The sequence below is a fragment of the Siniperca chuatsi genome, linkage group LG7 (assembly GCF_020085105.1).
Source record: "Siniperca chuatsi isolate FFG_IHB_CAS linkage group LG7, ASM2008510v1, whole genome shotgun sequence".
Lineage (NCBI taxonomy): Eukaryota > Metazoa > Chordata > Actinopteri > Centrarchiformes > Sinipercidae > Siniperca > Siniperca chuatsi.
The window spans coordinates 29,066,189-29,091,898 of record NC_058048.1 but is presented as its reverse complement, the minus strand read 5'-3'; the positions used below and the strand labels follow the sequence as shown (position 1 = coordinate 29,091,898).

At 40.7% G+C, this 25,710-nt stretch overlaps 2 protein-coding genes across 11 annotated transcripts; one reads left to right on the top strand and one right to left on the bottom strand.

Annotated features, from left to right (window-relative positions):
* The first annotated feature begins 136 nt into the window (after positions 1-136).
* On the top strand, positions 137-17,715 carry cep295 (centrosomal protein 295). 5 transcript variants are annotated; one of them, XM_044202347.1, is made up of 29 exons: positions 138-492; positions 1,694-1,894; positions 2,224-2,348; positions 2,442-2,535; positions 3,253-3,366; positions 3,457-3,597; positions 4,058-4,241; positions 4,540-4,692; positions 4,944-5,180; positions 5,627-5,724; positions 6,860-7,063; positions 7,405-7,481; positions 7,774-8,596; positions 8,834-9,014; positions 9,372-9,569; positions 9,690-9,929; positions 10,056-10,153; positions 11,260-11,356; positions 11,759-11,983; positions 12,682-12,830; positions 13,397-13,859; positions 14,260-14,439; positions 14,715-15,274; positions 15,564-15,734; positions 15,848-15,908; positions 16,128-16,442; positions 17,019-17,115; positions 17,372-17,471; positions 17,592-17,715. In XM_044202347.1, exons 1-29 carry the CDS (start codon positions 394-396, stop codon positions 17,631-17,633), a joined length of 5,727 nt encoding a protein of 1,908 aa, XP_044058282.1. In that variant the 5' UTR covers positions 138-393; the 3' UTR covers positions 17,634-17,715. The 5 variants fall into 5 exon arrangements, with proteins under 5 accessions (XP_044058283.1, XP_044058282.1, XP_044058281.1 ...); XM_044202348.1 differs by having other exon boundaries at positions 137-492; positions 15,564-15,698; positions 17,372-17,715; XM_044202346.1 differs by having other exon boundaries at positions 8,834-9,005; positions 17,372-17,715.
* On the bottom strand, positions 17,216-25,664 carry ech1 (enoyl CoA hydratase 1, peroxisomal). Of its 6 annotated transcripts, none has more exons than XM_044202365.1 (11): positions 25,220-25,448; positions 25,033-25,098; positions 23,328-23,496; positions 22,446-22,576; positions 22,230-22,354; positions 22,063-22,111; positions 20,905-20,969; positions 20,191-20,261; positions 19,460-19,531; positions 18,288-18,438; positions 17,216-18,153 (listed from the first exon to the last, which is right to left on the bottom strand). In XM_044202365.1, the coding sequence occupies exons 2-11, from the start codon at positions 25,067-25,069 to the stop codon at positions 18,049-18,051; spliced, it is 975 nt and encodes a 324-aa protein (XP_044058300.1). In that variant the 5' UTR covers positions 25,070-25,098; positions 25,220-25,448; the 3' UTR covers positions 17,216-18,048. The 6 variants fall into 6 exon arrangements, with proteins under 6 accessions (XP_044058300.1, XP_044058301.1, XP_044058303.1 ...); XM_044202366.1 differs by having other exon boundaries at positions 25,033-25,073; XM_044202368.1 differs by having other exon boundaries at positions 22,446-22,534; positions 25,220-25,446.
* Between the last annotated feature and the right edge of the window lie 46 nt (positions 25,665-25,710).

The window sequence follows — 25,710 nt, the reverse complement described above, 5'->3', positions numbered from 1 at the left end:
TAGTTAGGGAAAATGCTTTTAGACGCACATAATGTAAGTAGGAACCTGTTTAGTCTATGGTAGAAACTAGGAACAAAGAAGGAAGGACCGGGTGCGGCGGGCGGTTTAAACCACCGGATGTGACGTTTAGAACAAAAACGGTCGCTCGTTTTTTCAGGTTGGCATGGATTTCATGCGATAAACAAACCTTCTGGGGTGAATTTAGTCTTTCGGCAACTGCTTTGGCCTTTCCATAATTAATTCGCATTTGTTTTACGTTTTAAATGCCTCCTAAAAAAATGTCTGTTTAAGTCGTGATGGTTGTAAATGCCTGCAACACTGAAGCTAGCTAACATTAATTAGCACGGCTAACGGTGTTGCTACGTGCGTTTGGGAAATGCATATTTGAAGACAATGAAGAGAAAGGTGGCCAAATTAAGACTGAGCCCCAACGAAGAGGCTCGGATAATACGAGAAGAACATGAAAGGAGGAGAAAACTGCGAATACAGCAGGTAATGTCTGGTGATAATAACAGAACAAGTTATTTTCATTGGTGTCTTGGCTTTGTGCTCCACTTCATGTCCGTGATTTCTGATAAACTGACAGCTTCTTACAGTATTACCCAAGGGATGTTTCATTAAAAAAGATGGCCAGTTAAGCCAGGCCTAATTTAGTAACTCTGGCTTGTTGTCAGGAAATCCTGTTTCATAAAGAAGTTTTAAATAAGTCTGATCTGGTATGGCCAGGTTAGTTTTCAGGCTTCATTTCACCTCAGACTTAACCAGTGTTACAATCAATCTGTCTCTAAAGTGTCTCCCCGACATTTCCTCTTTACTGTTGCATTTTGAACACGAGTTAATTTCTGAAATGGGTTGCACTTATAGCGTACTTCAAATCTGAGCTCATATCTTTTTAGTCTAAAGTGTATGCACGGTATTCAAGTCAACATATGTGCTTTTGAAAGCACTGCAGTTAAAATAAAACCAATAATCAACTTTGACCCATGGCACTAGCCTCATAGTAAGTAGCCTTTTTACCATTAGTTCAACAGACACCCAGAAATCTGTCTATTAAAAATGAGGAGGCAGACAATCAATTTGAAGGTATGCACGCAGTATATTTACCATGTCGAAGCTGTAATGTGTTGTATGTAAGTAAGTGTAAGTAGTATCCATCCAACGAATACAGAACTTTCTTAGAAGATTAACTGTCTGGGGTCCTATTTGAAATTATTACTCTTGCACATTAATTTGCAGCACTTGTACTATAAAGAAAGTTCACGTTAATCATGCCGGAGGGTTCAGGATAGTTGATTTCTGTTGGCTAAAAGTTCTCTTCTGTTGTCTTTATGGCAGTGGTTTAGTTCATTTTTGCTGTAATATTTTACTCTCCATATCATGTATTCTGTGGCCGGGCGTGAATATTTTGTCTTAACGTGTCCGTTTTCTTTACTAAGAACTTTTGGGATATGTCTCGGGTCTCTGTTTCACAGTCATGAACGAACAGTTCTTAAACCAGGCTGGTGAGTCTGATCTGTGATTTGGTGTTATGAAACAGCTTTGTCCTGGTTCCGTTTGTTAGGCTCATTTAATACAGGCTTTTCAAAGTAAGTCTTGCTTTTTTTTTTGATCCACCTTTATGAAAAACACCCCTCTGGATAGTTTTTAAACTTAGCTGTTATTTTAAGACTGAGCATTCATATATATATCCCAGGTGCGGGAACAGCAGCGGTATATCGCGCTGCAGATCCGCCGAGAGGTCGAGCAGAGACGGCAGCGTGAGCTGGAGCAGCTGGAGGAGGAGCTGAGGGAGGACTGGGAGCGACAGCAGAGGGAGAAACTCCACACACTGCAGACGTTATACCAGGAGAGCCTCCAGCTTCTCGGTCAGGGACACAGGAGTGCAAAAGAAAACGTAAGATAACATTGGTCTAAAACAAGAAGCTATACTTTGTCTTCATTACCTGGAGTTTCTTTTGCTGAATGAAGACAAAACACCTGTTAATGAAGCTGTCGCTGCCCTTAAGGACATTTTAGTCACTGTTGAGATAGTTCCTCAGTGCAAACAAGACGTAAGATGAATTTGGAGACATTGAAACTGAGATGATCAAAGGCCAAACCAAGGAGAACATCTGAAACCAGAATGTGAACAAAACCATCACTTGATAACAATTTGACTAGTAGATGAATACAGTGTCCAAATCATTCGATTTGTGTGTGGTAATTTTGATTCATTTGCACAAGGAACCCGACTTGGCAGCCATAGCTGAGAGGGAGGAGGAAAATCACACCAAAGCAGAGGAGCGTTATCGAGAAGCCCTGAAGGAGCTCAAATCACAGAGGCTTAAAGTCCATGAGAGGAACAGCCAGTGAGCAACATCACAAACATTTGCTTGTTTGCATTTACATGTTTTGAATTCAGTAAAATTAACTGAACATTAAGTCTATTTGCTTTTCTGTAGATCCATCAATGCCAGGAAGAAGGCACTACAGGCAGAAAAGGAAAGATCAGCAAAAGTAGCCAGCCTTCCACCGCCGCCTCCAAACCCCATTCAGGTGATTTGCCCGATCAGTAATAATAATCGCTCTGTTTTCCTGTTCTAAGTTGGTCTGACAAGCCACCTGGATTTGGTAGCTCACATTTTAGTTTATGGTAAGAATCAGTCTGGAAAATTTAACAAAGTTAACAAAACGAGGTGACACGTCACAAGATGCAGTCTGTTTGTAGCCTGATAATCGGACTGAATTGCTGTTCGGTATCTCATTATTCATTATTCTATTTGAATCGCTGAACAAATCGGAAATGTGGCTGTTGATTCAGAAGTCGAAGAACCAGGTTTGTCTGTTTGTGGGTTCAAATGCCTATTCACAAATCATGTTTTGGCTTATGCTCGATCTCTCTGTTTTTACCTCCCACACACAAATAAGCCTTGCTACCAAGTTAGAAAAATAGAGGAAGAGTGAGAAAAAAGCTCAAAAGAGAGAGGGACGTGCATATAAGCGAAACTAAACGGAAACCAGAACAATGTTACTTGGTCTGTATTTCACTGTGGTTACTAAGTAACTAAAATAATACAGATATAACTCCCAGCCGCATTTAGATAGTTTTCTGCTGAATGCTGAAATGTCATTGTGCATTTGCAATGTATCGCAAATATCAAGCATGTTTGATCTGAAGGGATTCTCCCCTGAGGCAGTTGTGTCAGAGCACAAGTTGCACAGTTAAGGTTCTGGTTGGAGTCAAAATAACATTGTCTTTTCTTGTTCAAGCAGAATATCGATTTCAAGAGGCCACATGTAGTAAAGAAATCTGATGTGAGCGCCTTCGCTGCCACATATTACCACATGTCCGGGACCACAGTGGACAGAGAGGTAGACACCAAGCAGGTGAGCCCTCTGATTATTGTATGCATTTATCCCCATGGTTTGTTAGTCCCCTTCCTATCAGAGTTGTCTAATCTGTATTTGTGTCTACAGCCTAATGCCCATGAGGGAGCTGAGCTGGAGGCGAGGAGACTGCAGGACTTACAGAGAGAGGAAAAGAGGAGGAGAGAGGAGCAGCTTGAGAAGGCTCGACTCAGAGGGAAGGAGGCTCTGAGGAGGGAACATCTCGTGCAGGTACAACTTACCTGGTACTTCATGAGCAGACAGACAATTGTTCACATGTATCTGACAGATGATTTGCTCTGATGCTACTTGCATCACTGACTGACAGCAGGACAACAGCATTCACCAAAGTGAGAAGACTGACCTTTTTTCTTTTCATTAAAAAGATTGTAATGGTTTGTATTACTGGGGGTACATGGATGTTTTGTCTCTATAATTGACATATTTGTCACATAGAAACAGAACCCCAGTCGTCCAAAATCGTAGTCCAGTCCTTCATAGGAAAAGGAGTTAATAGTAGGATAAAAAGATTTTCCACTTAACACGTTTAATATCTTGTGTAATCTTGTCAGAGATGATAATCAGAATGCCAAGGTGGCATGTTACTTGTAAAAAGATACAAGAAATGTTTAAGCTGAATATATTAAGTGTAGCTTTTTGTGCCTGATCTGTTTTTGATGGTCTCCTTTAGGATCGTGAGCGCTTGCTTGTTGAACTAGAGCACATGCAGCAGACAGACCTGCTGAGGAGGAGACAGCAGGTGTCCCACATGCCTCCTCAGATCTTCCAGCCTCTCTATAAGAGACAGGAGATGAGGGAGGACTTCCAGAGGGAGATGGAGTTTGCCTTTGAGGACATGTATACCGGAGAGAGGAGTAAGGACTTGTTCAGTGGTGTAGTATTTTGCTATGAATGTGTTTTGTAACAAATAGTCACAAAGACAAGTATGTGTCACCGGTTTTCAGTATTTGTAGCTTTGCTTAAAACCATGCAAATACTTTTGAAGTAGCCAGAAGGTGGCAGTCTGTCAATGCAGTTTCTCAAATCTTCATTATATTGAGCTTTATTTGTATGTTTGCATCGCAAAATAGCCTCAATGCTTTGGTGGGATATATAGCATACGTGTACAGTTTTAATGGAGCCTCTTTAAACCTTGACTGTGTCTGATCCCAGGGGTTAAAGGTGACCTGGTGATCCAGCTGGTACCTGAGCCTCTGCCAGCTCTGTCCACAGGCAGCCAAGAGCTGGACGTCACACTGGATGAAATTGCCACATCTGGAACAGAAAACACACAACATGACACTAAGCAGGAAACATCTGCCCAAGGTGAAGAGAAGCACCGCATACACATTAAAACCCAAAGTCATTAGTTTTTAAGGGTTGTCACAAGATTTGCTAAGATTTGACCTGCAACAAAAGTCACTGGCTGGAATCGAACCGGCGACTTTTACGACCATGCAGCCATGTGCTGTAACCATTCGGCTACCAAGGCACTGCTCCTATGTGATAATCTTGATGTAATTTTTTTTCTTCTTTACCAAGCTAGAACTGCATTCAGTGTTTTTCTTTTCTTGCAGTGGAGCCTTCCAAACCTGCTCCTAGACGGGCGTTGAAGAAACTCCTGGATCGTATCAGGAGCCAGAGGAACCAGTGGACCGACCAGAACAGTCATGAGCCTGCGGGCGATTCACCGGCCACCATCACCGATCAAATCCCAGAGCGGGACACAACCATCGATACAGGCTCTCTGACCAGCGAGGAGAAAGACAAACTGCCCCCCATCGAGCTCCCTGAGTCTGTCCACTTACCGCCAGGTAAGACATTCACTGTCATCAACTGTAATGAGATTAATTTAGAAGGACGTGCACAATCTGATAAATTTGCTCTTTTGTTTTGTTTTTTTCACTGTTTTCATCATCCCCCAATATACACTAATTTATCTGGGCTTTGGTAAGTTCTATATCGATAATGATCATTATTGCTATATAAAGATGTTTATAAATATCATTTTTAATATTTTCATCTATTTTAAAAACTTAACTGTATGGTCAAAGTGATGCAGTCTTACTGCTTCTGAGTTATGTGAGCTGTTTTATTTATTTACTTTCACTTTTGGGTGTTAGATTCATTCTTCTCAAATTTGAGATCTATTCCAGTTTTGTTTCCCAGACATACATCCCTGAGTAAAAAACAAGTTTAAATATTTAGTTGTTGCAAGATAATAATCATTTTGTGTTTTGCTTGTATTCAATTCCACCAGCATTGGAGACAACAGAGCAGTCAACTGCAGCAGATACTCTACTTCCTGATGTACTTGCTAACAGAATTCATGAATTTGAAGAAGAACGAAGGAAAAGGGTACATTCTGATTCCCATTTTGTATGCTGCAGAGCAGGAATGATTTTAAATGCAAACATAGGCAGGACTAGTGTGTGCTGCCATTCACAGGTAATCATCAGACATGTTTAAATGCTTGTACAGTGACAGTTGTTAGATCACATTGTAAGAACATATTGTGGAGATACTGGAAAGTCATGCAGTATACTGTTATGCCTACAAAAACGTTAAATCTTATTCTCCCTCATTTCCTTGTTTGTGAAGGCACAGGCAATACAGTTGATTGTGGCATGTCTTTTTGCATTTCATCACATTAAATGACAAATAATTAAATTATAGGAAGCAGAAAGTTGATAATTGAGTGCTGAGTTTTGTCACACCAAGGTACCAATAGTTAGCTAAACCTGTTCAGTCCAATACCTTAATCCTTCATAACAGCCCTGATCCTAATTTTACCAAGCTTTATTCTGTATTCAGTGTAAGATTTTTCAAAGAATCCAAAGCCTGGTTCTATTGTTATCCCAATAGCTTCATGTGGTTTTCATGATTGGTCTGAATGTATTGATCCAGGTGTTCGTCATTACTTAATTAGTCCAGCTTCTATCTAAAGCACGAGTGTGTTGGGCTGGGTTTTCTTGCTTTTTCAGAAGAGACTTCACAACTTGACTCCCTGTTTTGGAGAAAGAATTTTGAAGATTTTCTTTAGTAAAAAAGCAAAGTGAAGTTGAGCATAATGGGGGCTGGTGGATGTTGCATCTACATCCAGCAGAGGAACACAGGAGCCTCACTCTGGTTTGGCTGGCATTCCTGCAGTGAAGGGTGATCCTCTGAAGACTGCATTTCACAGGAGGAAGAGCTGCAAACTGAGAAGCTGCCCTGGTCCAGGAACTAGACAGAATTTATTACATGGGCTCTCACTTTCCAGTCAAATCACAAAGTCTCAACTTGCGTTATCTTTAAGATAACTGATGCCTCACATGTTTTTTTTTTGTTTTGTTTTTTTTCCCCCCTTCTAGCTCACATTGGATATCCGTTCAATATTAAAACTTGGCTGAAAACTGGCTTCATGATCAACCTTATTGGTAATATGTTTGCAGCTTGGTGGCAGTCACTGATTATGAATCATTTTTTATTTTATTTTATTTTTTGTGTCTAGGAAGAGGAGCTCGAGAGGGAGAAGCAGCAGCAGGTGGTTTTGCTCCAGGAGCTGGAAGAGCAGAAGGCCAAATTGGAGCAGATGCTGATTGAGGCCCAGCAGGAGAGAGAACATCTGAAGGCTGCTGTGACCCAGGAAGAACCTATTAACCAAACAGAAGTACCTGTCCATGACCAGGAAGTCACCCCTGGTCTAGCCACTGAGGTAGGCCCTTCTCAGTTGTCCTTTTCTCATATTGTCTTTCTATGGCAACTCACATTTGTTGGGATCCATCATTCTGAGTTAATGATCTGTGCCTGGTTGATAAGAGATTTTTAAGCCTGCTTGCAATGACGGATGACAACATTTCTGAAATGAAGATTTTGATGTCAAATTCAAATTTTGTGCAGCTCAAATTTTTAAATTGACATCAAAGTAGATGCCATTCTCAATATTCCCGTCAAATTACAATGTTTACAGGTATCGCTGGCTCATCCTATGTGTAGTGTCTTCAGCATATTACAATTACTTCAGTGATGAATAATTGTTACCTCTGCACTATCCAGCTGGTGCATCCCGCAGGTGAAGATGACCACACCAGAAGGATTAGAGAATACCAACAGCGGCTGCTGGAACAAAACAGGTATGTTAAAGACAAACTACTTTCTTGTGATTAGCCAGTCACTTTCACCACTTTCACATGCAGTTATTCTCAACAGGTGACAGAACAGTTCACCCATCATTCAAACATACTGTTACTTTTACCATCACTATATTTATTGCACTGATTCCTCAAAGAATGCAGTTTGAGGGTCTAAGTATAAGTGTTGTATGCTGTACAGACTGTAAAGCCCCTTGAAGCAGATTTGTGATATTGGGCTATATAAATAAAATTGACTTGACTTTTATTTCTTGGACCACCTTCTTTATTTTAGAATTCACCAAAGGTCAGTGGAAGTGGCTCGCCAGCGCCTAGAGGAATACCAGCGAGCTCTACAAATTCGTTACAACATGACCGCCACATCATTGCTGCCCGCTGTCGTACCTCCAGGCCTCATTCACCCAGCACTGCACAGTGCTCAGTCTGTGCATCTTCCAACTCCTCTGCAACCCCATACAACTCGTCCAGTGCCTGCATACATCCATGCCAAACCACAAACCTCTGTGGAAATTCCCACAAGAGAGTTTGACATGTTTGCTTCACCTCCCCGTCTTGTTTGCTCCGGTTTGAGGGTTGACTCCAAGTTGCTGCCAGATGAAGTAGAATCTATTTCGAACAGTTCCAGGAACCAGAGACCCTCTGCCACTGCCTGGCTGACTGATAAAATAATGGAGAGAGTAACAGAGCACCTTCCAGAGAGAGCGAGACCCTCCTCGGTCACCACAGAGCCACTGCCTTACAAACTGTTCACAACACATCACTCAACCAGCATCCCAGTCCAGCCAACCTCTGATCCTACCCAAGCCATTAGCCAGAGCCTCACACATGATGCACCTCTGGTTCCAGGCCATGCAGCAGTTAAGCCTGGATCTTGGCCGAACGGCTCCCTGCAGACTGGCTCCCTGAGCTCCAGAGAGGATGACATGGAGAGGCAGAGACAAGAGCTGCAGGAGGTTCAGAGACGGGTGCTGGAGCAGAGGGAGGCAGTAGTGCTGCAGCAGAGGCAGCAAGAAGAGAGACAGAGACAGGAAGTGGAGATGGAGCAGATGAGGAGGCAAAAGGAGACGTTGCAGGCTCTGATTCATACTGATGCACAAGTAAGTGAGGGGACTATTACTGCCTTGGTGTTTTTGTTTGTTTCTATACAAATCAAATCCAAAACAAAGATAAAGCAGCAGTATAAAGTAATGAGTGGACAGATTCCCCCCTCAGCTGAAATGTTTGTGCCTCCATCATTGCGAGGAGCAACTCTGCTGAAGTTGCCTTTTTGAATATTGCAGCAGAATTACAGCACATGGAAAAACAACTTTCCTGACGTATTTTGTCACCCACAGCCAGTTCCAGAGGCTGCCAGTGAAGTGTTGGTTTCAGAGAACATCAATCAAACCCGCCTCAAATTACTTGCATCCCTGCTGAAAGCTATAGAGGAGACTAACGGAGGAACTTTATCACACCTAGAAGACCGGGAGAAAGATGGCTCCTCTCAACAACCGCCATCTAACAGCGGTGAGACGGGTAACCGACGTGTTAGATTTCTTTCCACCTTTTGGACATCTATTTGTGATCTTGTCAAAATGTCTTGCTGATCTCTGGGGACGGATAAGTGCCATGATGCCCCTTGCTGTTTTGTTCAGTACTTGTTATCAAAATTAATTGGATGGATTTACACATTTCCCAGTGAACTCCAACTCTTTAAAACGTATCTTGTTTTTAATGATCTACTGGTATTAAAATGCAATACTGCAGTTCTGAATCAGTGATTGTGTTAGACTTCATTACAAATTAAATGGCATACACTTAAAGTCACTATAAACACTGCAGCTTCATCGAAATTGTAGAGTAAATTTTTTTTATTATTTCCATTATTTTCAGTTCCCATCTCTCAGAGCAATGTTCCTGCTGGACCTGCCCCAGCGTCAGTCCTCCCCTCAGAACTCCTCCCTCCTCCTCGAGCGGCAAAGCCCCCGGTGACCCGCGTCAGGCCGGGCATCATGGAGATGATGACTGAACAACATGAGCTCAGTGCTATTCAAGAGGTTGAGACTCCAGTCAACACCAGCCAAGTCACAGGTCAGCTCAGCCCCAGAAATGCATGAATAACAGACTGTTTTCATCACATGCCCAAACCATGCATCAAGCGACGGAGAGGAATATAAGTTGATTTGGATTGTCAATACTTCTTATCTCCAGGCCCGGAGGATAGTGCGACGCCTCCTTCACACATTGTGGACTCGGATCCGCAGGAAGAATCAGAATCGTCTGTGGCCTCTGACTGGACTCTGCAGACACCCCCTTGGTCCAGCAGTGGGCAGCGGACTGCTGGAAGACCAACTGACTCTGGAGCGAGCTCAACGAGATCCAGCCATCTCATCTGGAGAGAGAGGCTGCTGCTGATGGGGGCAGGAACATCTCCAGAATCCTCAGAGTCTGGTATGTAGACGGCAGGTGAAGGGTGATGAGATAAAGAATACAGATGCGAGGAAAATGGTTGTATTTGATTAGAAAATAAGTTTGAAAATGAAGATATTTCCACTTGGTTGGAACATTGTTTTTCAGATTCAGTCCTGAGAATAATCTCTCCGCTTTCCTCCGACTCTGGGAGAGGAGCCGACTACTCTGGTCCTGCAATCACAAGCTACAAACCCTTTACAGAGGTAACCAATGCCAGCGGAAGATTAACTGTAACTCGTTCTTTCCCTTGGAAACTTTTGCAGCAGAGGCTGATTAGAAAGTTACAGGGGAACAGTTTGAGTCAATATGCAGTGAAAGAGCATCTACCTGCTCCTTTGTTGGAGATAACCTGTTTGTTTTTGTCATGTGTCAACTTTAATATTAGTGTTTTTCTCCTGTGCAGTTGCAATTTGAGCGATGTTTTTCCATTGATTGTGCCCACATTTTACAGCATTCTATAGACACCAGTGATAATGGTACTCTTTTAGTAACAGATGAATGACATGAATTTTACTGCATATTGGCACAGTGTTTTCTACATTTTTAACATCCTCTGAGGTTCACATGTTGTGGATCAATGATGAAAACTAGCCAAATCTGAGCGTTGGGCAACATCTGCTTCAGCCTGTGATTATGCTTGAGAAGCTTTTTCTTTGTCTGTCTGTATGTAGTGAATGTGTATGTAAGAGTGTATTTCTGAGTGTGTGTCTGGATGGGGGGGTGTGTGTGTGTGTGTGTCTGGATGTTTGTTTCTGTATACTGAGCGATGATGTGAAATTACTTTACCTGAAGTGTATTTAATCGAAATACATTTCATGAGGGTTTCTACACTTGAACTGAGCTCTGTGTGTCTGGCTCTTCTTTAATGACTCCAGTTGTGTGTGTGTGTGTGTGTGTGTGTGAGAGATGTAATTCTGAGTATGTCTTTGTGTGTGTTTCTGTGTACTGAGCAATGATGTGAAATTACTTTACCTGAAGTGTATTTTTATCTAAATACGTTTCATGATGGTTTCTACACTTGAACTGAGCTCAGTGAGTCTATGTGCATTTGCTGGTCATTAATACCAAATACAAATTTAAGTAATTTCACTACAGATGGATAAAGTGCTTTACCAAAAGTAAATAGTATGAGTAACTTATAAAAAAATAAGACGGCTGAAAATAAAAATGGCAGAAAACAAATTAGAATTGGTCTCTTTTTAAATGTGTTGAAGAAATTTTAATCACTCCAGTTTTGTGCGTGTACTGTGTGAGCCCAAGTACCTGAGTCTGTTATGTTTATCTCCACTTTTTATGTTGTGTGTGTCAGTCTGCACATAGGCCTCCTGATTCTGACTGCCTCTCCTCCACCACCATCTCCACCGGCAGCTACATCACCACCGATCCTGAGCAAAACTTCAACACTGGTGAGGGACAGCAGAAGAATTCTTGTAGCACATCGTGCTTTGTTCCTGATTTTGACCATGTGGTTGATTTGTGCTTTGAATCTTGTGCAATCCAGCAATAAGAAACATCCGAAAAGTAGCCGGTGCAGCTTTACAGGTCAGAAAATCTACCAGAAGCTGGAACAATGAAGTATTTAAATCACCTTACAACATTCAATAGAGAATCTGATTATGTGCTTCAAAGCTGTAAGCATTACCGTGGGACCTGTTGGGTGCTGCTGTACATGAATGCGGTTTGTTATGGCTATGCATCTGCAATATGAGATACTGTATATACACTAGACAGCATGCTAGTTGTTTCTAACTTGTTGTTATAGCCTAAATCTGCTCTCCTCTCTTTTTCTTCTCCCACTTCTTCATTAGATAAATCCCCGTCCCTCAGACATTGTGTAGAACCACGACGAGGAGCAGATTTACTCGATGTCTCCTCTCCGTCTGGTCAAAGCTTCTCTATTAATGACGGCTCGCCTGCAGGCTGTCGTGGTCTGGCTGTAGACTCTGTGTTTAATGACAGCAGCATCCAGCGCATTATAGACAGATACACAAGGGAACTTAACATCTCCCTCAGCACCACAGGGAAAACCACAGGTATACTACACAGACTGCACACACCTATTACAAGAACACCCTCTCTTTCTGCAATTTTGTAGGTTGATAGTAGTCACATCTACATTTATTTTCAGTATTTCTGATTCTGATATTTGAGCTTTTTATACTTCTATCCACTTTGTACTTAATTTATCATACCTGTATTATATTTTGAGCTGCTTAGTACTTCTATTCCTGTGTGCATTGACGTGACAGTGAGCAGCTGTAACGAAAGAGTTTCCTGTCGGATCAATAAAGTATTTCTGATTCTGATCTGTGCCCTGGTGTTACTTTGCACCTTGGCAAGTGGGCTAGTACAAGTTGCTTCACTGAAGTTTGTACATGTCCTCCAACCATGTCTGAAAATGTTTATAGCTGTTCATACCGGCCGCACTCAAAGGCAGGGCAAAAAGCTCTGCCATCAATTAGAGGAGTGAGATGTGATAATCATACAAATGGGGATAATGGAGCACATCAGACAGTCTCACCTCTGTACACCTGGCAAATCGCTGTGTGAAATAGGTGTGCTTCTTAAATTGTCAGTTTTGAAAAGTAAAAAAAAAAAAAAAGATTTGCCACAAACATGATTCAATTTAAACAGGCCATACTCATTCGTTGCACATAAATCAGTATTTTATATCAGAAGACGGTATAATGTTAGTAGTGCAGTGTCTTATTTCCTCTTTGTTGATCTGCAGACAGCGAAGGCTCATATGTGGAGGAACCTGGCTCTTCAGTTTCTCAGCAGTCTTTGGTTCGAGTCTCAGAGAGGAGAGAGGAGGATGAAGGCTCTACAGGTCGTCAGTCTCTTCCCTCAGACAGAGCAGGGGCACAGAGGAGTGGCCTGGTCAGTGACTCACAAGCCACAGTTGTTTTTTTGTGGCCACTTTGGAAAATATATTTTTTTCTTAATATCTATATAATTATAATAATGTTTAGGGAAACACTGGGGCATCTGAGTGGAAATATCAGCTGGCATAGGTGATTTAAAGGGTAAATTCTTAATGTAAATATTAATATTTTTAATAATGCACCAGGTTAGAGGGTTCCTTGTACAATTTACAGCATTAATATTTCTGATTAGTTCTCAGAATCTTTCATATCCAAGCAAAATTGGTATTGTTACTAAAATGTCCCTAACCGAATCGGGACCTTGTGAATCGATTCGGGAAGTCAGTGGCGATATCCAGCTCTACAACAAACGTGTACTTAAAGGAATTGTAAACTGTATTGTACAGTATATTGGTGTGCTGGCTGAGTCGATCATGTTATCGCAGCTGGCAGCTCTAAACAGTTTGACTCTGCTTCTCTGGGCATATTTGGATAACTTATAACTCTCATAATAAATGGAAGATAGTCAGTTTTTGCTGTAAAATACCCGACATTCAATTGCTGTTTTGTTTTTTGCTACAGGAATGGGACAATGCAGTCAATCCAATCCAGGAGCACTTCTCAGGCGAGGACCCGTCACTGGCTGAGGACCAAGAGCAGGACTCTTTCAGACCTCTGATTGGCCAGCTGACAGACCAGTCATCCTGTCTCACTGCTGACCATAGGGACTCGGCCATGGGGCAACTGGTTGGTCAACCATCGGCTCACTCGTCCATGATTGGTCATCTACCAGGTCCGCCGGTTTCAGTGCGCTTGGATCAAGGTGGATGGGACTCCACTCTGAGTCAGATGATTGGTCGACTCTCCCATCAGTCCAGCTCTCATTGGCTGAGTGGTGGGCAGGACTTTTATGCAGGTCAGCTGATGAGTCAGATGGCGTCGGAGCATTTGACCACATGGTTGGATGAAGGTCTGGATGAGAGCCGGATGAGACCGCTGGTTGGGGAACTGGACGAGTCTGCTGGCCAGCACAGTGGAAGCTCGGGTAAAAGGAGGATTGTATGTGGTAACTGAAACGTGTAGTAAGATTTTAAATTACTAGTAGACAATACAGACTCCAACCTTCCACTGATTTACTTTAATAATTTGGTGTTGGCCATTTGTCATTTTCAATTAATGGATACACAGAAATGAATTAATCAAATGGACCGTTAGTTGCAGTCGTTGTCCCATGGTGAAACATCCATTAATGCCAATCTCTGTTTTTAAGTGAGTCAGCGAACCCTCATATCACATAGCTCAGTATGCCATGAGTACAGTTGAGTTAAAATAGGTGAATTGCTCTAAGCCAGTGCAGTAACATTCCCTGCACTGCCAATTTATATCCGCATATGTAATGGCTTCTGTGAGAGTTATGCTCTACTATGCTCATCCACTGTTTGTAGGTGAAAGAACTCATGTGGATCTTGGCGTCTCAACTGAGGCCAGTATGCCGTCATACCCAGTGTTGCCTCCTGAAGCCTCGTCACACAGTGCCTCTGTCCCGGGTGGGAATCCACATCCACAGGACCAGACGCTGCAGAACCAAACCAGTCCAATGGACCTGGGCCCAGAGAGGACTGAAGGTGAGGTATTAAATATTCAAGTAATTACGGTGAATTCCAAAATGACTCAAGACCATATGTTGGTTGAATCAGAGGGAGTATATTATTATCATGCACAATATGTATATCTATAGTCTGTTTCTAGCTCAAGTTAAAGTTTCATTTGGGGAACTTGAAGCAAAAAGAGTCATATGTTCTTGCAGTTCTTTTTGCTACTTATTTTTGAGCCAAAGTCAGCTATCTTGTATTTTTCTTACCTAGTTAGAAACTTAAATGTTCATGTTTACCATTTTTAGTGTTTCCAGGCTCAGACTCATTCCACCCGCTACTGGCTGAGGTCACCCACAACGAAACAGCAGACCCCTCCATGACCTTTCACCTGCCAGAACACGATGTGCCTCACTCACCTGAAGGACAGCCAGCCAGCAGGGAACGCAGTGTTTCCACACCTGAAGAGTTAGAAACCCATGATGATCCTTCTGTTGAGTCTGAACCGTCTCCTGAGCGCCTTAGAACAGAGGAGCCGTCCAGCTGCATGACTGCTTCCCCCACCTTACATGAATCTTTTTCCCAGCTCATCACCTCCCAGCACCATCCCCAAGAATCTGTCCTCATGGTGTCTCCTACCACGAGGACAGATGTGGAACTAACAGCTCTGTGTCTGTCAACTTTAACCATGTGTGATGATGCACCTACTGTGGACATGCCGCAGCCAGAGGGAGCGGAAGCAGACGGAAGCTGCATTTCTAAAAGGCACGGAGATTCAGTCCCATTCAACGACCTCTGTGCTGGAGAACTGAAGTCCGAGCAGGGTTCAAACCTGAGGAATGCTATTCCTGTCTCAAAGAAGATATTGGTACGATTGTGTGTTCTTGTTCACCTTGATAAACTTTGAAAAAAGCATCGTCTTTCAGACATTAACTGACCATTGCAGTGCCCAAGAAAAGGCAACACCTGCCCATTAAGAGCACTGCGTTGTTCAGTCATGCTACAACTACAGGTTGATACTTGTAGAGTAGAATGTCAAACTATTTTGGGAAATTTGTTATGGTTTTAAACCTTGCTGTCCTTTTTTTTTTTTTACAACTTGTGTGCTATGTGACTGGCTGAGTTGTGCACATCTATCATCTCTCCCTGTCTATCAGGAGGCTGCCAGTGAGAAGGGGATCCTGGAGCAGTCAGAGATAACACTAGTGAGCCTGACAGACACCACACTGCAGGACCAAGAGACAACCATCACGGATGATGAGGGAATTTGGGAAGACAAACATCCAGATGGGGTGAGGGAGGAAGGAGGGAAAGGCCAAGAGACAGAGGTGACTGTCCACTTATGCAAATGTCATCTAAAATCCACTGACTGATACATGTTGACTTGGCTGCAGCAGCAGGCGTTTTTCTGATCTCTGAACACGCACATTGTTTTCTCTAGGGGTCAGAATCCATATTGTTACTGGATGAGACTCCAGAGGACAAGAACCAAACACATCCAGGTAACATCACATCTGTTACAGACTGAATATATCGAACTGAATTATAACCCTGGTGGGAGTGCTACATGGGGGAGATTGCTAAATTATGGGGAAACCTGCCTTTGATTTTAAATATGGATGTGATCAGGAACAAAAAAGGAGCAATACTCAAACAAATTAATTAAATGCATAAAATCTTTTTTTCAGTCAGAACATTGTAACTTATTTCCCTACATTCAGTGATGCTCATGGAGTTTCAGTGGGGTCCTAGCAGAGACCTGCAGGAGGTCTACCAGCAGAAGCGCAGAGCTCTGCTCCAGAGATCATCCCGCAGGGTGGAAGAAATCAAGGCCAAAGGGGCTCTTGCCAAGATTCAAGCTCCATCTGAAGCCAGAAAGCAGTCTAAGGACTCTCAACCAGCCACCTGTAAGGCAAAGACTAAGTCAGAACCTCAACATAAGACTAATACCAAGTCAAAGGGAGGACAGGCCGAGCACCAAACTACTGAGAAATCTGGTTTCATCACGCAGAAGAAGCCCCAGCTTCCCCCTCCAGGTATCTTAACTTTATACCATTTGACACTTGGATTGCAATAAAAAGACAAATTACACAGGCTCACAAGTTAGGTTTTTGTTGTCAGAAGTTGCATCTCCTTTTTGGACATTTGTATCTAAATAATTTTGAAGTATACCATTTGAGTCGTCATTATTCTACTTACGAAACGTTTAAAACCTACAGGCCCCAAAAATCACAATTATCTCAGCCATTCACCTCCCTGAAACAGCAGTGGTTTCTGTACAAGTGATGACTCGTAGTGGGCTCAATCAGTTAAGATAATTTCTTCAGTCTATGACAGAGGTGCAGCATATTATTATTATTATTATTATTATTATTATTATTATTACAGTAGTTTCACTTAAGTCTGTGCTTTCATTTAGGAGGTGTGACAAGTAAATACATTAAATGCTTTCTAAATTTTTTTTATTCTAAATACCAGGTGCATAATCAAGAAACATTTGTACTATGTGTTTTTATATGGCTTTCTTGGGCAAAACAAGAACCTGTTAGGTTTCATCTACATGTCAGAAACTGTAATAGAAGCATTAACCTACATTTTCTGTGTTCCCTCAGCGAGTGATTCCAGGCTGAAAAAGGTGGATGAGGTGAAGATCTGCACACCGGAGCAAAGGAAACGGGATGTTTCCAAGATGTACCAGAGAACGCAACGGTACTGCTAGAATATCATTAGCTTTTAACCTCCACGCTGTCCATCATTACTACTATACACCAAAACAGATGTTTTTCAGTTCCAAACAAAAGTCCAGAAGTCTTTCAGCCATAGATTTATTTTTCTTCTTACAAAGAAGAGTGATTTTTGAAGGGTTAAACCTAAAATTTGGTTGCTTGAATTACATCCAAAAGATGTGGCATTCACAAAACAACAATGGTGCAATGTATCTGTGGGCAATCATGTGTTTCTGCAGACTGTATGAGCAGCTGGATGAGGTGAAGCATCAGAAAGCAATCAAGAGCAGACAGGAAGCTTATGCAAAAAACAGACTGAAGGCCAAGGAGTTCCACAAGGTAAAACAAGTTTTTAAAGAATATATACACTTATTAGAGAACTGCGGGCACCAAACAATGTTGTTGTAGTTGCATGAATTCTGAGTTGGAGTTGATTGAAAAATATTTTTCTCTTCACAGAAAACCTTACAGAAACTTCGTGCCAAGCAGCCTCTGCAGTGATTGGCTTTGAATGTGTCCAAGTTCTACTTGTGTAGATTTAAATTATTTTTGTAAAGTTTTATTAATAAAGCATTTTAAGTTATTTGAGTCTACTTTTTTTTTTTTTCACTCAAGTTCTGCAGGCTGAATCAGCACTTCCGTTGCAAGATGTTGCAAAATTATTTTAGCAAATAGATTACTATTGATACTTTAAATCAGTCACTGTCAGATGAGTTGTTGTTTAAAAAACAAAAACATCCAGTAAGTCACTTACAGATACACAAAAATACAAATCCCAAGGACTGTCTGACCTAATCATATTTCCAACAGTGGTTTCAAGCCTCTCAGTCTCATAGCCACAGATTCCTCGAAAGGCCACAATGGAGGAATAAAATAGCAGCTTTAGTGTTATGTCTGAACCTTGCCTCAGTGAGGTTTAAAGTTTGGAGAAAGCTATCGTCTTGGGGCTCTTCTTCTCCATGGACGCCTGAGCTGATTTCATCACATCTTGAGTCTGAAGCATGCTCATGTTCCAGGTAGCCTGGAAAAGGATGAACAAGGTCGCGATGGAATCAAGAGAACTTAATTGCATTTTTAAAAAAATAAACATGTTCAGAAAAATCCTCCATTGTTTCATGTTTTTTTTGTGTTAATGAAAAAGGTGGATGTTCTTACCATGTAGTCCAGTCCCTCTGCTACACTGTGGTCTCTAGCATAGATGAGGTTGATTTTGGTGCCCTGCACCGCTACAGGGCTGCGACCAGCGATCTCCCCGGCCATCTCCAGCGCTCCGGCCATCATCGCCTCCTTATCTGCAAACACTCGGCTGGAGGCGAAATGTGGAGGGTTTTCAAAGTGTGATGGTTGCTCTTGGAAATTAAAGTTTGTTATTTTTGGTTAAATCTATCCCTACCAGACTGGCTTCTTCAGTTCAGAAGACAGATTAGAAATCAAATACTTTGATCCCCGAGGGGAAACTCTTTAATTACAGCTGCTCACGTCAATGCACACAGGAATAGAAGTACTAAGCAAATCAAAATATAATACACTATAGTACAGCTAAGTATAAAGTGGATATAAAGTATAAAATATAAAGTATAAAAGTGGATTTACAGGTTAAGTATGTACGGTATAATGTAATAATAGTGCAATAATGAGTACTGTCAAATTAAGTGTAGGAGATTAACCATATTATTAGATGGTGGATATTACACAGCAGTAATAAATATCAATAAATAGGGAATATTAAACTGAAAACAGTATATTGTCAGGAGTATTAAACAGATTACACTCTACAGTATAAAACTTAAGAAATAAGTTCTTTGTACATTGATGACTCAGTATTTTTAAAGATAATCTAGCACCACTAATAGGTTTGTTCTCAAAACACAGAGCAAACCTGTAGCCCCTCTTGTTTTCAGGTTCATTGAGACTAACACTGGTGATCCTGCATAACCAGTATAACGACATTTTCATGGTGATCTACCCTGGTTAAACATGAGCCAGCTTCATAACATCAGAAAACCTAAGATAGGTGTAAAGATATCTGGCTAACCCACTGAAAACAAACATTCACTGCACATGCTCTAAAGATGATGAGCCTGTAAGCTGCATCACCTGTAGTATGGCTGAGTCGATCAGTTTAGCAATAAAGATTGTTGCAGCTGATCACTTTTTGATCGATGGCACAGAGCGTCAGAATCAATCCCGCTGACAAAATTAAAACTGGCCAACAACTGTCCTTAGCCTCCTTTGTTCAGTAAAAACAATAGTATTTAATGAAAGAAAACACCCATATTACTGTAAGTGTGTGATTCTGTAGATGATTGACGAGAGGACGCATTTACCTGACCAGTCCACTGCTCTTGGCTTCATCGGCGTACATCTTTCTGGCGGTCAGAGCCAACTCATTCGCTAGGCTGGAGAAAGTGGGAGAGTTAACCACATGACAGCAATATGGACTTATTACACACATAAAGGGTTTAAAACTGAATTTGTAGCTTAATAGGTGTAAGCTTTTTCTTCCCATCAGCTCTTAAAAATGTCACCAATTACTGTAAATTGCTTCTATGTTTCTTTATCTAAATGTTATCTTTATTTCCTGGTTCAGACGCTGGGTTTTAAGCCCGTTTTTGGGATTGTTGAGCGGATGTGTGTATTGATACTCCGTCAGCGTCTTGATGGGTTGAACTCGGTGAAGATGCTCTAATCTCGTCTAATCTACAGTTTATGGCTGTGAGATTCCTCTGTTGCCTTCACGCTTTAAGAGATGTTTGTGTGTTGGAGAAAAAAAAAATCCCAAAAATAAAAACTTGTGCCTGCAGATCTGATTGAGCAGACAGCCGTGTTTGTGTGTTGCTATGGCAACCTACAACACGAGGCTTTGTTGTTTCCATGGTCGTCATTATTTTTATTTGCATCTAATTGAAGCGCCCAGACTTTAGCGAGAATCGCTGGCGACTTTTGGTCGTTACATGGTGATTTCTGTCACTTTAAAATGCTTTACACACTTTTAACAGTGGGCAGACGATATGACCTCACCCCCAGACTCGTCGGTTTATTAAAATGGCCCGTTTACCTGCGGCTGCCGATGACTTTAGGAAGTCTCTGGAGAGTTCCAACGTCTGCGGCAAGTCCAATATCAACTTCCTGTTAAGCGAAGCAGAAAGACAGGGATGATGTTACCACAGTCTCAGTGTCTAAGTATCAGACAGGATCAGAATATCACCTACAAGATTTTTCCACAGGGGTCCTTTAACACAGCAAGGGGTCTTCCTGATCTACTCGGGTCTTTCCTATAAAATATTAACTGTTTATTTATGTTTTATAAATTAAAATGCTACATCCTTGTTGTTATTTATGCATTCTTATAAACTATATTTTGTTTATTATTTGTTTGTTTTCTTTCTTATAACGAAACACCACTATGAATGATGGAGAATATGACTCAATGTCATTCACACAGTTGTTTTATATGGAGCCCCAAAATTGACAAAGAAAGTAAAATGTTAATCAGAAAAGTCAAAAATGTAACTGGATACATCATAAAAAAAAATAAAAAAAAATGTTTGTAAAATAATTAAAACGAGTGTAAAAATAAATATTTTCTTGAATAAAATTAATTAAAACTTAATTTAAGTCTTCTATTTATCTTTCACTAGCTCATTTTATTTTTCAGCTCCTTAGGTTTTTTTTTTTTTGGTCTTAATCATTTATCTATTCCCCAAGCAACATTTCCCGTCTTCGTCAAAACATTTTACTTTAAATTTTATTTAGATGGACGTGTACGTACCTTTACCTGAAACCAGGCGTCCTGGGTACACAGGCGAATGTCACAGGCGGTGATCAGGTCAACACCTGCCATAGAGCACAACATCCACAGTGAACATGACAGTGTGTAAAGCTTTTCTCTCCCAGTTTAAACTACACAACCTCCTCAGATCCCGTCAGTTCGATCTGTGCAGTGGCAGGAAATGGTAGCGTTTTGTGAAGACTTATCTTACAGTGACAGGCAAGACATCACAACTCCTGTATGAAAGAGCAGCCATCTTTTCCATGCAAACAAACAATGTGGCTGTGGGAAACCTTATCCAGTATCACAAAGCAGGTTCAGCTTAGACCGGCTGTCTCTGGGTTACCTGGCTCAGTTAATTTGGGTTTTCCAATCCAGCAACGACAGAGTTGTTAATTACAAGCAACATCAGATTCATGAGTGGAGTGCTTCATATGACACTGGGTTACTGCAGCATCAAAGAGTGATATTCAGAGAGGTGAAATATCTATAGTACTGTCACAAAACTAGGATAGCAGAAGCTGCAGAAACATGAATAATATTCATATATTAAAAGTTAGACTATTATTGTATAGAGCTTTTTAAATGCAGTTGGCATTTTCATGTTCAGTAGTTTGGAGTGAGTATGGAAAATAAAGGGATTATCCATTCATGGATTTCTTGACAATTATCATCTGAGTCTAAAAAGATTTAATACTCAACGTCACCTCATGTTATCCTGAGCTGCAGTAATGAATAAGAGTGTAAAACCAATCTACGCTGTTTAAATCCACGGCGGACACAACTGTAAAACCCTTTCTTCTATCTCAAAGTGGTTCTGCTGATCTATAAAAATCTCTCTTTTGTTCTTTATTACTTTGTAAACTCAGACCCCCTGACTACATTTGTCAAGTGATCTGATTGGTCAGTGATCGGGCTGTTGACAGGTTTTGATCTGATCTTCTGAAGTTAACCTGGATCACGTTAGCCGTGCAGCATCTGTTACCATGGTGATCAAAGTGAGCTAGCTACGTACCACCAGAAAACCAGATATAAGTCCAAAGATAGCTGGCTAAACCCACTAATCTTACTTTGTGATACAGGACCCTGGTCTTAAAAATTGAGCTCTAATTTAAAAATTTGTGGTTGCAGTATAATAGTGTGATGAAGACGCCCTACCTCCCCCAATACAGGCTCCATGGACGGCCACCACAACAGGCTTTGGACACTACAAGACCAAAACAGTAATCAATAAGTTAACAGGAAAATACACAGACAACCCAACATTTTCAGTCTGATCCGATCTTTGATGATTCTGATAAACAGAAGCACTCTTCGGGTCTGACCCTCTCTATGACGGAGAACGTCTCTTGATACTTGGCGATTGTTTTTCTGATGTTCCAGGAAATTCTGGCCGTGTCGTCGCCCTCTGGTTGGAGTACGTCGCTGGCCATGTCCATCAGGTCAATACCTGGCCAGTAACCCAGTACAGAAAATAAATACAACTTTTCTACGTAGGACAGCGTCATTAAAAATGTCATAAAAAACAGCCCGATACCCACCGGCTGTGAAGAGCTTCCCCGCTCCAGAAACCACCACCACTCTGCAGTCTGGGTCCCCAGCTATCTCATTAAAGCAATCCACCATCTCACTGGGAGAAAAAACCCAGAGGTTCCTGTCATTGTCGGGTAAACTGTTAAATAAGCGGATTACTTTTTAACATTAGTTAAATATTCATTATTTTAAAATATTTCTTGTAATTTCAGGACAAAATGTTAAGAAGTGCTTTAGGAAGGAGATGTGCTCACTGTTTCAACCCAATCGCTTAAAGTTCTTTAATATCTTTTAATATCTATTTTAAGTAATTTGTAGGCTAGTTGCTTTTTAAAAATGTGCAATACAGTAAATTAGCCAATTTGAAAATAACTTTGCTAACACTTATCTTGTGTGATACAACTATTGGACAACCTCTCAGCCATTCTTATCTATCAGCACATGGTAAAAAAATAAATACAAATATATTTTAATAAAATCACATGTTTTTCAATTTAATGATCCAAGATTGATCCTTAAGTATCAATAGGAGAGTTTTGGTTAAATTTACAGTTAAGCTTCTAATTTGCACTTTAAGCAATTTTGTAAACAAAAGAAAACTACAGTGTTGAATAAAAATACATTTAAGTTCCCGAGATAAATCCTTAGAGGTGCTTTCACATTTATGGAATATGGATATTTATCTATATGTAACTGAATCTTCAATAAATCAAAAACTTTCTAAACTGAATAGATTTGGGAGATCAGTGCCAACATCCAGCGGCTATTTATAGCAACTTAACTTCATTTAAAAAGAAATCCCTTTTGAAGACATATTAAGACATTAAACATGTCAGCACTTAATGTAAAAAAATAAAAGTTAAATTTGTTTGTTTTAAACAGATTCCTGCCTCCAGAAAGCTTTGTTCATGGCGTTGCGTTTCTCAGGACGGTGAAGCTCTACGTGTGTGACGGACTCTGCTGGGTGACTGATGGCCAGGGTGGTGAAAGGAGAGATGGGACCACCTGAAGACGACATGGTCCTGACCGCAGCCTGAATGGGCAGCCACAACCCGCTGCCTGCGAGCGAAGACACAGAATGGTGAAAACAACAGAATGAGTTCATCCAGAACAACAGGAGGAGACGTCGCAGGAAACTGAAAACTTAGATTTGGAATAGAAGAACAGCGAGCGATGGAGGCTAAATGGCTTTAGCTGGTCTGCTCAAGTCAGAAAATCCCCAGAAAGCTAATCACCTACTATTTTGATAATCTATTAAATCAGCTGATAATTTTTTTTTTCCCCCCAACAAAAATACAAAATATTGTGACTCCATGAGGATTTGATTATTGACTATTTTGACATTTGAAGACGTCACCTTGGGCTCAGAACATGTGATGGATGTTTTTCCCTATTCTGTGGTCTTTTAAATAGATTACAAAATGAATCAATTAATCAAATAAATAATTTACAGATTAAATCAGTTAATAAAATAATCGTTATTTGTAGCCCTAATACCGTATAAGTGTCCACCACACCCTCAGAATGAAACATGTATATTAATATTAACTTCTCATCTGATGTAACTGAATCTTCAATAATAAAAACTTTGTAAAATCGAAATTTAATAGATTTGGGAGATCAGTGCCAGCATCCAGCCCTCACATATAGTGGTTATTTATAGCAACTTAACTTCAAAGGGATTTTTTTTAATAAAGTCAGCAGTAAAAAATAAAAGCCATGTTAATTTGTTTGTTTTAAAACAGACTCCTGCCTCCAGAAAGCTTTGCTCATCCAGAGTATTTTTACTCTGCACTTTAATAAAAAAAAAAAATCAGACTATCCTGAAACAAAATCTAAAAATACAGATATTATTTTTATTCCCAAAATCTATGTTAAGTGTGGTAGAACGTGTCACACAGGAGACGGGGGCAGTGGGATCTCACTCAGTGGTGCCAGGTAGAGGAGGTGGTAAGTTTTGTCGAGCAAAAGGTCATGCAAGTTACATCCACCGGCCAAGTGGAGTAAAGTAGAGCTGAAACTATTCGACTAATCAGTTAGTGGAGCCACATAAAATTAAACAGCGTCGCCAAATTAAGTCATTTTACAAGCACAGATGCCAAATATTCCTACTTCTAGCTTCTCAATTGCGAGGATTTGCTGCTTTTATTTGTCTTGTGTGAAAAATATTGAGAAAACAAGCAAGTCAATGACATGACCTTAGGCTTTTGGAAGTTGTCATGGGCGTTTTTCACTATTTTCTGACTGATTTCATAGATTTCACAATTTCATCGTTAGTGAAAAATAATTGTTAGTTGCATGCCCTAGTGTAAAGTATGATAAAATACATATTTGAGCCCAACAGGTGAGCTCTACAATACAATCTCCCATGCTGCATGAAACACTAATACTGCACTGGTGACCTTTTACCTACATAGCACCTCAAAGTTTTTCTTTACCTCAGTTAAATAAATATGCATCTACAAACTCATACAAGCTAATAGACCTGACAAACATTTGTATAATTAACATCAGGTGCACTGTGACGTTTCATACATTTTCCTTAATAAACACGACAAGCTAAGCTAAGCTAACACACAAAACATGGTCACTTACATTTCGTGACAGCTGCCCGGACAGTGACTGACAACATCTCCCTGTGAACGTGTCAAAGTCCAGATTCTTTAATAATTAAGAGAGATAATTAATTCACTTCACCTGATGTCTCTGTAGCTCAGTGCGCTATTAACGCACCTTAGACGCTGATTAGCTAACGCTAGCTAGTTATTAACAACTGTCTTACCAAAAGTCTTTGGTGGTAAAGTTAGCAGGTTGCACGCCAACAAACGTACAGAAAGCAGCGGAAATAAAATACTGCTATATATAGCAAAAAATAAGATACAGGTTGCAGCCCAGCCAATATAACAGTGACCAATAACAACCCCTCCTTAGCTAGCTTAGCTTAGCTTAGCTTAGCTTAGCTCAACCTCCGTCCTGAACAGCGTCATACGGTGGCCGACGGGGCTCAAACGCGAGAGCCAAATAAACCGTGTTTTTCATTTCTGTGCTTTTTATTGTTATGCTCGTGTTATCTTATGTAGTTATGTAATATTTTGTTGATAAAGTAAAAATAAATAAATTACTGTACTTATTCTCTGGACTATCCAACAATACTGTATATGCACATTAAAAAAAAAACACCTTTGTATGTAGTGTAACTTACTATTCTTCATGTTGATACAGTCATGTTGTTTGCTTGTTTTCTCTTCTGTTTTCATTACATGCATTACACAT

Bases quoted from the DNA above. Each gene is read 5' to 3' on its own strand.
- cep295 (XM_044202345.1), top strand. From the start codon at position 394: ATGAAGAGAAAGGTGGCCAAATTAAGACTGAGCCCCAACGAAGAGGCT. The intron at 493-1,693 runs GTAATGTCTGGT...TATATATCCCAG, and splicing joins GAAAACTGCGAATACAGCAG to GTGCGGGAACAGCAGCGGTA. The intron at 13,860-14,259 runs GTAAAAGGAGGA...CACTGTTTGTAG, and splicing joins CCAGCACAGTGGAAGCTCGG to GTGAAAGAACTCATGTGGAT.
- ech1 (XM_044202365.1), bottom strand. From the start codon at position 25,069: ATGTTGTCAGTCACTGTCCGGGCAGCTGTCACGAAAT. The intron at 20,970-22,062 runs GTAGGGCGTCTT...GCTCTATGGCAG, and splicing joins TGGAGCCTGTATTGGGGGAG to GTGTTGACCTGATCACCGCC. The intron at 18,439-19,459 runs GTAAATGCGTCC...TTTCGCCTCCAG, and splicing joins AAGAGCAGTGGACTGGTCAG to CCGAGTGTTTGCAGATAAGG.